The 14,630-nt window shown below is 40.1% G+C and overlaps 1 protein-coding gene across 1 annotated transcript; it reads right to left on the reverse strand.

Annotated features, from left to right (window-relative positions):
- Positions 1–415: 415 nt before the first annotated feature.
- Positions 416–14,301, reverse strand: angel1 (angel homolog 1 (Drosophila)). Its single transcript, XM_052144962.1, has 9 exons — positions 14,105–14,301; positions 11,827–12,044; positions 11,464–11,533; positions 7,621–8,051; positions 6,515–6,647; positions 4,245–4,355; positions 4,096–4,126; positions 2,718–2,881; positions 416–552 (listed from the first exon to the last, which is right to left on the reverse strand). The coding sequence occupies exons 1-9, from the start codon at positions 14,232–14,234 to the stop codon at positions 416–418; spliced, it is 1,425 nt and encodes a 474-aa protein (XP_052000922.1). The 5' UTR covers positions 14,235–14,301.
- Between the last annotated feature and the right edge of the window lie 329 nt (positions 14,302–14,630).

Raw genomic sequence — 14,630 nt, forward strand, 5'->3', positions numbered from 1 at the left:
AATGTTCAATTAGCAAAGCAACAACAAATCTAATTATTTTCCATTCCAAATAAAAATTCTTAACCAAAACACAAATATTGAATACAAAAATTAGGTGTATCATCAATGCATATAATTGCATTTAAATAAAACTTCTGTCAACCAAAAACAATGAAGCTTATTTTCCTGAATTAAACGACATACTGCAGAATATTTTGTCTCCACTTAAGTCAACTTCACAGTTCACTCAAGAGTCAAACACCTTTTTTATTATTAAACCTAAAACAAAATATTCACCTGACCAGAAATGTCATGTGTCTTTATCTAATAAATGCACCAATAGTTAAAATGAAAAACAATCCTAACCCTCAATAATGCAGCACATCTCAGTTCTAAAGGAAGATATCTGTAAAATGAGTTTTCTACCATGAAAAACTCAACAGAACTGAAATCGGGCCAGCAGACTGAGGTGATCAGAGGGAAATGTTTCGTTTGGAAGTCCTTTCAGTGACCAGAGATCTGACTCAGACATCAAAGACAAACGACCAATCAGCTTCAAACCGCCATCAGACTCTGTAAAGACAAAACCCACAGAGAGTCATGAAATATCACATTGGTGATAAATATCACATCAACCACACATCTGGGTATTGCGAGTCATCGTTCCTACTCTCTACAAATAAGCTTAAATATTTGATGTATATTTATTTATTTATTTGGCAAGGAGTAATAAGCTGGATAATGAGCAGTCAGATGGTCATTAATTACAAAATAAACACCAACAGAACTCTGAATTTAGCTTTTCTGCGATTGATTTCTTTTCACATAATTACATAATTTCAACGCAAATCAATATTTCATGTCCATGTTTTATTTATTTGGTAAGTGTCAGTGTAATAAGCGGGATAATGTACAGTCAGACGGTTGGTATGTAAGCGATAATCCGTGGCTAGGTATGCGTTAAACTTTTTCAAAGAACCTGTTGCCTTTGCAAAGTGCATTCAAATCGTTTAACACACACCTAGTAGTGGATTATCCTGCTTATACCACTTGCCAGCATTGATAAGTTACAGTTGTCATTGATTTTTAAAGTGCAAATTTTTAACTTTATCTACAGGTTGTTCGATCTACAGTTCTGCCTGTCCTAAGTCAGACTCAGAGATAACGTACTGTGATAATATCGTTTTTTGGAGACCAAACACTCTTTAAAAACAATGAATTAAAATACTTTGGGTTGGCACTCCTGAGAACATATATTATTCAATTCCTATTCTTTGTCATTTTCATATTAATGAGGAAAAAAACGGCATTGCAAAAGTAGCACTTACTGTTCATGATTAGAAGAATAAACCCTCTAATCTTGCAGACTTTGACCTCTGTGACATCCATATGTTATCCATTAGGGCTGCACCATTGATTGAATTAAGAATAAAATCGCGATGTGGCGTTGCTCGATTTTAAAACAGCAAAAGGCTGCATGTTTTCAAACAGTCTCCATTCAGAGCTTCAGTCAGTGATGTGTGATCGCGCGGTGCCCTCTAGAGGGTATAGGCAAACATGTTGAGCAGGGCAACCTTTTTAGATGAATATCACATCACAATAGAAATCGTCTTGCCAGACAGCGAAAGATGCATTTGATGGGTTCCGGTTACCTTCTCTCCTCCTCCGTGCAAAACAGCTGAATGTCAAACTATTCTCTCCTTACAAGCACTTTGGGTTAGTAATACGGGCTGATGAACACCGTTGGCTTTTCCGTGTTTCCTGTAGAGCTTCACAGTTGATTTAAAGATGGCACTGAATGACTTGCATGTTGTTTTGTGATGAGATGGTTAATCCCAGCTCTGACACATTATTCATGTCTGGAGGTTGTTCGAACAGGCATAAAACTCTTGCAATGTGTCATTACAGAGAACAGGAGAGTAGGTGCATGTGGCAAGGAGAAGGCGAGAAGTGGACGAAGCATCAAATTAATATTTAATAAAAAGCTGCCTGTAGCTCTCTCTATTCCTCTCGTCAGCTTGATTAGCCTGATTAGTGATAACGCACACCCGGCCCCAGCCTCCTCATTGCCACAGTGCATTAATATAGAACGGTGATTGAAACTGACTGGAAGTACCTGTGTATTAAACCGTTTTAATGCACACATTCCAGCCAATCAGAAACGGGTATTCGAACTGACCATGGTATAACGCAAAATAAACCCCTTCAGAGTGATTCAAGACCCCTAATCGTCGGTGTTTATTTTGCAATAAAAACCAGCTGACTGTACATTATTCCATATGACAATATTGTTCGTTCACCTCAGCAGATCATATTAAATATTATATGAGCTGTTTTATACTTATTTTATATGTGGTTTGCCACTTTTGCACCCCGGTTATTAAGATTTGGGACATAGTAAATGCAGTTTTAAACGCTGATTTGAGCACATTTTCTAGCAAAACATCACAATTAAGATAAATGTTTAAAAAAAACTGCCAGAATGAGAAACATGGCTGCAGGTAACAGAGTTTCTGATTTAGCCTTGTTTAATCAGAACTGTTGATAAACTTCTATTTCCCATAAATTAAGGAAAAAACATCTGTTTGATCATTTTTTTTTTCAATACTTTTGAAAACAGGTTTGAATGGTTGAGTCAACACTCCATTTTGTGTAAAAATTATATCTGACAATTTCTATTGAACCTGGTTAATTTAGTTCCATCTTGAGCAACGAAAGAATCAAACTCTGTGCATTACCTGTACATCCACCACAGCAGTTTGTCCGTGTGGAGTAAAAGATGTAGTCGACCATGGCTCCCCCTTCTGAGTTCAGAGTCGTCACGGTACTGCTCTGAATGTCGGGGTGGATGTGACTGTACGCTGACGTCAGATGCAGAGAGTGATATAAACTATGTCTGAACCTGACAAAACAAATTCCATTACATTTAACAGCCACTTCTCTGATCTCTTGTTAGGATTATGGGTAGTGTAGTTCTTCAACTGTATTTGGTCATTAAACACTGACTTGTGGATTCAGATGAAATACAGATCATAAGTGAACAACCTCAGAGCTCACGGTAGGTACGTCTTCAAAGGTTTCTCTATGGAGACACATTTTTTTCCTCCTGAAACCTGACTGTTGCACTTTATTGTCATCCTAGGCCCTTTCTCACTGGCTGTACTAAAGCCCATTTTAGGTACTTTTCCCTGGGTCTAGTACTTTTTGTCGCTTTCGCACCTGAGGAACTACAGTTCCTCTGAACCTTTCTGGGGGGATTTTTAGCTCCTACTCTGGAGTATGTACTTTGGGGGCGTATAGGGACTATAGGAGACGTGGGAGGTGCTGAAGCCTGTGATTGGTCAAAAACATATGACACACAAAGCATTGAGAAAGGAGGAGTCCACAGACACCGTTTGTAAACGGCTGCTAGCATCATCAGGAGATGCTTTGAGTATTTATCGCATCTGTACGGTTTGTTCTGTGTGACTATACAGAATATAAAGTGATGTTTATGGAGAATGGGTAATTCAACTGAAATCTAGTTTACATGAGGGAAGTTACTGTGTGGTAACTTGCATCAAGACGTCTTTAAGTTAATGAGTATTTCAGTCCAGTAATTTATGTTGAGTCATAAAAGCCTTTATTGTAAAAGATTGTGTTTATAAATTAGTTTGGAGAATTTTCACACAGACTGCATCTGAAAATGCTGCCTTCAGGGGAGAGTATAAAGAATGAAATAAGGTGCTTTTTAAACTGTTCAGAGACCAGTTTCCTTTAGTTCCATTCATCCAAAAACACTGTCGTTTAAACTGATTAGGCAGCTGCCTACATTTTCAGATGCAGCGAAAGTTTGTGTAAAACAGCCCTAACAAAAGTGTAACTCTGATCCAGGCATCCTCCATCAGTGTTGTTAATGTCATTGTTGTTGCTGCTATTGAATTTCACGTTCCAACCACGCCAGAAGGAAAATGGTCAATACTAGATTGCGTCACTACAGTGGTAAAGTTTGGGAATGAGGAAAAGACTCCTTGGGTGTCCTCATCTAGAAAGTTACTAAAGGAAAAGTACCAGGACTGTAAGTTGGAAAGGACCTTGTTTGTCTAATCAAATATGTCAATAGTGAACAATACTCACTTTGGACTGAACATCTGGATTTCTTCAGCATCTGTAATGAAGAGCATGCATTTAAAGACCTAAACATGACTGAGAATTCCTCAGGCTCAAGTAGAGATCTTTAGCAGTTACACACAGTAACTATAGGTTAATGAGAGTAAATCTGTCACCTGGTGTATTGTCAGTAACTCCAGGTATGAACTCCAGGTCTGGAGGACGCACACACGCCGCCTGACAGTAACGCAACTGACGGAGAAAATCATGACTGTACTGCAGTTTACCTACAGGAGAAATACAGTTGTGGCCAAAAATATTTAAGACTGAATGTTGCCAAAATGAGTCCAGATACTTACCTCTATCTGTGTGATTTTCTAGTAAAGATCCTGGAGAAGAAACTTTATTAATAATGAGTTGTTCTGTTCATTTCTAAACAAGCAAACTCTGTGTTTGTGTACAAAAAGGACATTAAACACTCAGAAGAGGAGTGACAACTGTATTTAGCTGCGATGTGTACATGGCTAGTGGGATTTTGAGTGTCACCATCATTGTGCTTTGTGTGTGGAATATTATAGGGACAGTTTAACCACAAATGACAATAAATGAAAGTTAATGAGGACTCGACAAAAACATTTCAGTCTGTTCCTCACAAAAATCATGTGGCTTCAAAAGAATCGCAATGTGAAGCAGAAGTCATTTGGGACACTTTTATGTTTATGGTCATTTTGAAGTCTGACAGCACCTCATTACATGGAAAATGTTGGTCAGGAAAAAAAAAAAAAAAAATATCGATCTTTTCTGTTACATGGAAGAATGAAAGTAATACAAATGTGAGAAAATAATGAAATATTTGTTTATTTTTGGGTGAACTATCCCTTTAAAAGGAATATCCCAGGTTCAGCAAGTTAATCTCAATCGACAGCATTTGTGGAATAATATTGATTACCACGAACATTTATTATTCTTAAAAAAAGCACAAATGTGTGTTCCAGTGAGACACTTACAATGGAAGTCAATGGGGTCAATTATTGGAGGGTTTAAAAGCAGAAATGTGAAGTTTATAATTTTAATAAAGCACTTTTATTAATTATGTTAAAACTCATGTATTATTTCACCTGTAAAGTTGTTTAAATTGTCCTTGTTACAGTCATTTCAGGGTTTTAGGGTACAGGCTGTACTGTACAGTATGGTAATATTATGGTAATAAAGCTGTAAAATTGTCAATAAGTTTCCACAGATGCAGTAAGTAAATCATTTAATCACAATACAATCATGTTAACACACATAATTGTTTATGTCTTTTGAAACAGTATTTTAATGTTTACAGATTAAACCCCATTGACTTCCACTGGAAGTGTCCCACTGGATATTTACTTTTTTTTTTTTATAAAGAAAATTGAGCTTATCTTGAAAATTGAACATCTCATTTATACAAAGTATTTCTGAGTATAAAAGCAACCGAACTACATCGGCAGAAAGAGCTCAAGTGCATGACTCACAGAATAGTGCAGAGCAGAGGGTTTACTTGCGCAACAGTTTACTTGTTCAGTGGGTCATGTTAATAACTGGGGTGCACTGTTTGTTAGGGGTCCCCCTCATCAAAAATCCCAATTTAACCCCTGTGTACAGCTCATAATAACCGAATTAAACTGAATGAGGTCATTTGGCATGCAAGTGTGAGGGACTTCCAACATTTATAACATAAAGATCTAATTAAAACAAATAAATAAAAAACAGAATTATAATAAATAACAATATGTATTTGTAATAAAGAATTTTTTTTTTACCCTTTTCTCCCCAAGTTGTAACAGCCAATTCCCAATGCATTCTAAGTCCTCATGGTGGCATAGTCTCAGTTGCCTCCGCGTCTGAGACCATCAATTCCTGCATCTTATCACATGGCTTGTTGAGAGCGTTACCGTGGAAGCTTCACGCGCATGTGACTCTACCCTCCATAGCAACCGGGCCAATTTGGTTGCTTAGGAGACCTGACTGGAGTCACTCGGCACGCCCTGAATTCAAACTTGCGACTCCAGGTGTGATAGTCAGCGTCAATACTCGCTGAGATACCCAGACCCCATAAAGACATGTTTTTTATCCCATGCGTGCCTAATTTTACTGACCCCTGCCCGAAGTAATTACATCTGTGGAATTACAGATTTTTAAACTCTAATTAAACTAATTATTTTTTAGACTGCCAACATTTAACATTTATTTTTGCATAAAATTGACTTATTTCCAAGGTGACAACTGCACACCACGACACAAAGAGGTCAATAACGTAGCATACTACACTACTTTCTAAACGTTTTACTAACTTTATTTTGGTTTTATGTTGCACTGACAGTATGAAGTGTATACTATACAGTATTCTAAACACAGCCATTATAGTTTCCCACCTCACATGAACATGTCCTGTGGATTCACATTTATTTCCACTGACCTGACCCTTTGACCGGTGTGTCAGACTGAGTCCTGTACTGACAGTTCTCAGTGATGCCGAGGCTGACAGGCCACAAGGGGGCGAAAAGTCTTCTGTGATGGAACTTATTAGACAAATCAATCTGACCAGAAACCTGCACATGAAAATAACAAATGCACAGTGAGTCCTACGGTCAGTCAGCTGTATGTCATATTAGGTGTGGGCAGACAAAATGTTTAAAGCTTAATATGCAGAGACTACTGGATAAGTGAGCCAGTCACAGATTCATTTTCTTGAAAACTACAATGGACTCTGTGGCACTATAAAATTCCTCTGTTTGTTTTGAGTGACCCATTCAGCCCGTCACAATAACATTAGCTCAACTAAACGGGGCTATCTGTTTGTCAGCTGTTTATTTTTGCAATTCCATTTGGTGGTGCAGAAGTTTCACACTTCGGCTTTAAATCATAATAGGAGTCATTTTATATCATGATACAGGTACATATCACAATTGAGTAATACATGGTTTATTTATTAAATAGCCATGCAGTTATATCTGTTTTTGGATAAGCAAGTGAATACTGAAATAAATAAGTACATTTAAAATAAAATGATTTTCTCTTCTTGGAAGTTTATGGATAAATCTTCACTGATACTTTTGTCCATTTGGTTAACAAGTTCAATAAATTTAAAAGAAAATGTATTAAGGCAAAATAGTTTGGTGTGGTGGTAATTTTTGAAAAATGTATATAAATAATTTCTTACAATAAATATTGAAATGGTTAATGTTTATTTCACTCTTTGTTTAGATCAACAGTTTTAAACGTGTTATAATTAGTATTTTTATCATGCATTTTCATAGTTTAATATTGTAAGTCTGGGTCTGAGATTAAACAGTCACATCTAACATAAAACACATTTGAAAAGTATCAAAAATCAATGATGAAGTCCTGATGAAAAGTTTCCAAGTCAGTTTTAATGAGATCTTAATTTAACAAAAATAAAAAAGTTCAAATCTGTTAGTTTTAATAAAAGTCAACTCCTGGGACATGAAAGTGCTCAAAGTTGAAGAAACCCATATCCCGTCATGCTGTATGTCATATATGAACATTTAAAGTGTCACTCACCATCCAGGCAGGTAAGCCGTGATAGTAGAGCTGTCCACTGGTGATGAACTGCCACAGAGGTGTGTTGGGTAAACAGTTCAAATCTCCACATAAAATCACCTCACAGCTTCGTCCTTCACTCTTATACTGCTTCATCATCATGTCAATTTCAGCCAATAGGATGGCCAGCTGTGCGAGCTTCACGTCGCCTCTCCGGGGGTTGAACAGCAGGTGTGTGTTGGCCACACATATGGGGCAGAGTGCTGCGTCCTGTTCTGTGATTGGCTGAAGCAGCAGCACAATTGCCACGTTGTCTCGATCGAGCAGCTCACAGTCAGATCGGTGAAATTCAAGCAAACTGACAGACAGCTGGGTGAAGCGGTCGCTGTGGTAACACACTGCACAGCCATCAGTTTTAGTGCCTGTGCGTCGTTTGTAGATGCAGGTGTAACCTGGGGAAAAAAAAGCATCAATTTGTTTCTAAGGGTGATCACACTGGCACAGTTTACTTCCATGCATGATGTGAAGGTCAGTTTTGACCCATTTAAGAGTTAGAAACAGTGAAAAAATTATTTTAAATCAAAACACCTTTTGATTCTCCACAACAATGAATACATGAAAATAAAAGATTATATTTTTATGGCATTTGTTTATGTTTAAGCAATGTCAAGAGTTTATTGGGTGAAAAACCATGAATTTGTATTTGTTTAAAACTGTACAAATTGTAAGTGTTCTAAATATCATCTCTTTGCTCAAAATGAAGGGTTTACTGTATATCTTAAGTTTGTGTTTAGTGTGAAAAACAAGTCTGTTAATGTTCATATTTACAATCAGAAGGAGGTGTGTTGTTTATCTACTGAACTCTACCGGGTCTTTTTTGACCCGTACAAAACAGTCTTTAGGAATCCTCAACAAAACGGAAGAAAAATGAGGGACTAGTCAAAATTATTTTCTGTGGTAACAAACATTATGAACCTTAAACATTCCTTAAATCGAGACATGTTGCAAAACAGTAGCTCTTCAGATTAATCCACAGATTTCAAAAGGAAAGTGTGAGTAACAGTTCACCCTAAATGAAAATGATATCATTATTTGCTCACCCTCCTGTGGTTCCAAAACCATATGCTGTACCACGTGACTCTCAAAGTGACCACGACTGTCAAAAACACCATAAGTACTATTAAATAGTTCAGTCATGACAACATTTGGCATGTTGCTGCACAATTAGACATACACTGGAAAGAAAAAGAATGTGAACCCTTTGGAATTACCTGCATTTATGTATACATTTTGTCTTAAAATCTGGGGAGAAAGGGGGAGAAAAAAAGTTACAATAATGAACAAACACAATCTGTTTTAACTAATAACACACAAATGATTGTATTGTTCTTGTACACATTTAATCATTCAAACATCACAGGCCGTTTACAACACCAGATCAGGAAACACTTCACGGACTGTGTCCAGTCCGTGCCTTTCAGGCTTGCGTCCACCGCACTAGCCAGTGCCGTAAGTCAGGGCAACTATTCGTTTGCCATGGGCGCCGCAACGGGGCGCCACCAAACAGACTATGTCACATTGGGTGAGGGATGCTGTTGTCCTGGCCTACGAGGCACGCGGTCAAGTTTCGCCAGTAGGAATCAGGGTTCACTCTACCAGAGGGGTCGCCTCCTCTAAAGTCGTGGCTAGAGGTGTCCCTATGCAGAATGTTTGTAATGCGGTGGGCTGGTTTTCTCCGCATACATTCATAAGATTTTATAGTTTGAATTTTCATGCCACTCCGGGCTCTTATATCCTTTAGTCAACATCTGAAGCTCATGTCTGAGACCTCTCGCATTCTTGTGAGCACAAACAACACAACTGTAAGGGGTCCAGACATCTGCAGTGCGGCGGTGTGGTTATTCTCGTTCCCAAACTCAGCACAGCATCAAAGTGAAGCCTTTGATAGGGAACGTCTCGGGTTACTTAACTGTAACCCCTGTTCCCTGAAAAAGTGGAACGAGGTGCTGCGCTTCATTTCCACACTGAGGATGCCCCATTTTGTCTGCTCTTCAGACAAAATACCTGACGATGCACCTGTGGTGCATCTATTTAAAGCCCCTGTACCGGCGCATCCTGATGATGTCACCAGCAGAGGCGATAAATTCCAGTCAATTTCATTGACGTGTTGCACACATATTCACAGCTGGTCACTCTAAAGATGTTCCCAAAGCGCTAAATCAAGTGCAGCATCAAAGTGTAGCTTTTTCAGGGAACAGGGGTTACGGTCAAGTAACCCAAGACGTTCCTTAGCTTAATGCTGGAAAGGGTTACAAAGTTATCTGTAAGAGTTTAGATATTCATTTGTCCAGAGTTAGAAAAACTGTCTGTAAACAAAGACAATTTAGTACTGTGGATACTCTCACTAGAAGTGGCCGTCCAGCCAGATGACTCAAAGGACACACCGCAGAATGTTCAATGAGGTAAAAAAGATCCCTTGAGTGACAGATAAAGACTTGAAGGAATCATTGGGACTGGTTAACATCTCTGTTCATGAGTCTACTATACAGAAAACATTAAACAGACATGTGTTCATGGCAAGACACCACGAAGGAAGCCACTGCTTTCCAAAAAAAACTTTGCTGCGCACCAGAAGTTCAAAGTGTCAAAGACCACCTTGACACTCCACAACGCTACTGGGAAAGTGTTTTGTGGACTGATGAAAGTAAGGTTTAATTATTTGGGAAGAACTTGCAGCACAACTTATGGTGTAAAAATGGCATCGCATACAAACATGAAAACATCATCCCTACAGTGGTGATTTGAGGCTGCTTTGCTGCTACAGGGCTGGGCCGCTTGCCATCATCATGGGAAAGTTTATCAAGATCTCCTACAGGATAATGTCGGGTGTCTGTGCACCAGCTGAAACTCAATAGAAGTTGATCAATGCAGCAGGACAATGACCCTAAACATCAAATAAATCAACTACAGAATGACTTCAAAAAACAAATCCACTAGAGTTTTGGGGTTCTGGGTATATCAGTGAGCATTGACGCTGACTATCACCGCTGGAGTCATGAGTTTGAATCCAGGGTGTGCTGAGTGACTCCAGTCAGGTGTCCTAAGCAACCAAATTGGCCCGGTTGCTAGGGAGTGTAGAGTTACATGGGGTAACCTCCTCGTAGTCGTGATTAGTGGTTCTCGAACTCAATGGGGCGTGTGGTGAGTTGTGTATGGATCGTGGAGAGTAGCATGAGCCTCCACATGCTGTGAGTCTCCACAGTGTCATGCACAATGAGTCACGTGATAAAATGTGCGGATTGACAGTCTCAGAAGCGGATGTAACTCCTGGATTAAGGTAACCGCACCACCACGAGGACCTACTAAGTAGTGGGAATTGGGCATTCCAAATTGGGAGAAAACAGGATAAAAATCATTTTAAAACCTCAAGAGAGCCATTCACACCAGACATCATAAGAATATGTCTGAACTGAAGCAGTTCTGTAAGGAAGAATGATCCAGAATTCCTTCTGAATGTTGTGCAGGTCTAATCCACAGATACCAGAAACACTTGATTGAGGTTATTGCTGCCAAAGGAGGATTGACTAGTTATTAAATCCAAGGATTCACTTACAGCACTGTGAATGTTTAATGGGATGTGTTCAATAAAGACATGAAATATTATTATTGTGTGTTGTTAGTTTAACCACATTGTGTTTGTCTGTACTTGTGACTTTGATGTTATTTCTGTGCTTTTGGGGACTTGACATTTGTGGTCAATGTGAACTGTTGCTGTATAGAGCTCTGTAAAGATTATATTCTCCTTTCTCCTTTTGTATTCCATGGAAATTAAACCAGCACTGGGAAAAGATGATTTGAACTCACCCATTTGAGTCAGGACAGGAAACATCTGCTCAAGGAAATGATCTTCTTGAACTTCTTGAAGACAAATAACCTACAGTATACACATGCAGAGAAGATAATATTAATGACAATCAATCATCTGGTGCATTTAATGCATGTCCCAAGGTCTTGCAGCTTTACAAAGAGGCCATTATTGAAGAATGACACAGTTAAAAACTAGATCTGACCCGAAAGCTGACCCGAAAGCTAACCCGCAGCTAATGTGGAAGCGTAATCTTACTTAGAAATCAACCTAGCACTTTCTGCACATTCCCCACTCTATGAAGACAACACGTATCATTTCATATTCTTTGTGTTTACTGAAAAGACTCCTTGTTGTCTTACGTCAGGCTCCCAGGTCTTTAGCTCCTCCAGTATGGTCTGGAGGCGGTTTCCCCACACTAACACGTCCTCTGTGCAGTGTGTGTACAGCTCTCCGTTCATCTCCAGCAGATCCTGAGACAGGATGTTGTAAGACATCACACTGAACTCAAACACAGGAGCAGGATCTGCACAGGTGTCAGTGTGGGTTGTACTAAGGTCCTCCCATACTCTCCACATCACTTGAAAAAAGAAAATATTTGTATGGTTTACAAAGGACATCACATGGAAGACATCGGTTTAAAGATGACATCTACAAGTTGTTGAGGTTGACCCATTTTGTATTTATATATTGCTTTCATTTTTTACTTAAAGACTTGCCAGTCTCTACACTGCCACGTCGAAACGTACAGTCTCAAAAGATGCTATGCATGAATAATCAGCTGCAGCACCAAGCACGTCAGTAATCGAATGAACTGTCGGCGATGACGCGACACATGATGGTCGCATCTAGTGTAGACAGCATTCTTGATTTCAATGGGAATGATTTGCTATTGATGGGACTCATCGTGCTGCTCGCATCCGATGTAGATAGGGAGTTACAGTTAGAGTCCATTTACTATCATTAATAAATCTAAGGATTTATTGAAAATTGGTGTCATGAACCAAACCAACCAGCACTGAGGGGAATCACAACATTGCAAACTTTAAAGTGAAATTGTATTAGAAAATCAAACAAAAAGACAAAAGATTCAATAACGAGGAAATAAACTACAATCACATTGCGAATAACGTAATACATTTATAAACGTTGATTGATGATTATAATTATAGAAACGATATATTTTGTTTTCATTGTAAAATCATGTGGCATGGGGACGTGTTCATGTGTCGGTCTGCGGGAGAGAGAGAGAGATCGTTTACGGACATGTCCGTCGTGTGTGTTTATCGTTTGCTTCAGTTTTATATTAAACTATTATTTATATTATAAGCCGGTTCTCGGATACACCGTCGCATGGTCCTCGATCACTTCTCCACCCTCTCAGATGGATGACAGCCGCTTCTCCCCGGGCGGACCGGAGTCAGACTCACGACCCCCGGTGGTCAAAACGCCCCTCCACGTTCTCTCGACTCATGGGGACACTCCTCCGCCCCTGGCAGCGGCCCTACCGCTCCAGGCGGTCGGGGAACACTTCCCTCCTCCCTCGCAGACGCCGGTCTTCCTTCGACCCCTCTGCATTTCTGGGGGATGGCAGGGCTCTCCTCCACCCATGGCAGCGGCTCCATTGCTCCAGGTGGTCGGGGAACACTTCCCTCCTCCCCTCGCAGACGCCGGTCTTCCTTCGACCCCTCTGCATTTCTGGGGGATGGCAGGGCTCTCCTCCACCCATGGCAGCGGCTCCATTGTTCCAGGCAGTCGGGGAGTCCAGTCCCCACTCGCCTCGCGGACGCCGGCTGTTCACCGCGTTTGGGTGGTCTGTATACTCCCTCCCCCGGTGGATGGCAGCGGCGCTCCCCTGGGTGGACGGCAGTGTCAAGGACTCCGCGACGGGCATCCCTCCTCCTTCCCAGATTTCGGCACTAGTGTAATCAGTTCAACAGAAAGGAGGAGGCGAGAACCGGCTTGATAATATAAATAATAGTTTAATATAAAACTGAAGCAAATGACAAACACACACATGACGGACATGTCCGTAAATGATATCTCTCTCACGCAGACCGACACATGACCACGTCCCCACGCCACAAATATTCAGCGACTAGATTGTGTCATTCACAGTGCATCATGGGAGTGGGTGGAGCTGCAGAGCTCTTTTGATGCAGTTCTTTGATTGGTGGATCTCTCTTCAGATTATGGGTAGTGTAGTCTTCTTCAGCAGGAACTCTCCATTAAATATGATTTTTGGAATAGGAAGTTGAAATAACACAGACTTCAACAGAAGCATTTACCATCGATTAACTACCGTGTGTCTTTAAGTTATCGTTTATAATCAATTCCCCTTTGGAGAAAATGAATGGGATTTTTAATAACAATAATAAATATTGTTAAATTGTTGCACTCTGTTCTTTCATTGGACCACAAATTGGATACGCCCATAAGCAAGGTCATCACTATTTTTGGTCAATTTTTCTGAAAGAGAAAAGACTGTGTGTATCTGGTAAAAGTAAATGTTTTCAACGTTTAGGTGTACATTAGCATATAGATGACCTCAATTCCAATTCTGATTTCATGGGGTATCATGGGCTTCATGGTGAAATACAGAGAGATTTGTGCTATGTGAGATTAATTTAAGAGTTGCACCTTCAATATTGTTATTGTCTTGAAATGCAGGATAGTAACTGATGCCAGGAAACGGCAAATAAGGGCAGCAACACATCTGTGACAGCCCGGCGCCCACTGGAAAATGCCACCCGATGGGCTCCACGGGCATCTGTACACGCTCAGCATCTGCAAGCAAAGCCGGTAAATGGAACACAGGGCAGCGGTTTGAGAATGAAGCTGCATTTCCTGCGTCACAATCAAACCCGAGCAAGACATCAAATGAACATGCGCTGGGATGTGCGTCTCCTTCAGACACGGATGAATCGTTTTCACCATCGTCATATACAAGGAAGCCTGTTTCAACACATGAATCAATCGCTTCAACACTTGATTGATCATCAGCTGTTGGATCCAGACAGAGGTTGCTTACGTCAGCGCAGACGTCAAGAGGGCTATTGTGAGCACCTTCGGTGAAGCCAGCGAACATGTCGTCAGAGTTTGAGTGACTTTCAAACTCATTTATCACCTGAGCGCAATCTTGGCTGGATTCTGCTAGACACCTGAC

This window comes from Xyrauchen texanus, chromosome 16 (genome assembly GCF_025860055.1).
Source record: "Xyrauchen texanus isolate HMW12.3.18 chromosome 16, RBS_HiC_50CHRs, whole genome shotgun sequence".
Lineage (NCBI taxonomy): Eukaryota > Metazoa > Chordata > Actinopteri > Cypriniformes > Catostomidae > Xyrauchen > Xyrauchen texanus.

Coding starts and splice junctions, on each gene's coding strand:
- angel1 (XM_052144962.1), bottom strand. CDS start 14,234: ATGCCCGTGGAGCCCATCGGGTGGCATTTTCCAGTGGGCGCCGGGCTG. Junction 8,052..11,463: donor TCCTGTCCTGACTCAAATGG/GTGAGTTCAAAT, acceptor TTTTTTCCCCAG/GTTACACCTGCATCTACAAA. Junction 2,882..4,095: donor ATCCAGATGTTCAGTCCAAA/GTGAGTATTGTT, acceptor TTGTTTTGTCAG/GTTCAGACATAGTTTATATC.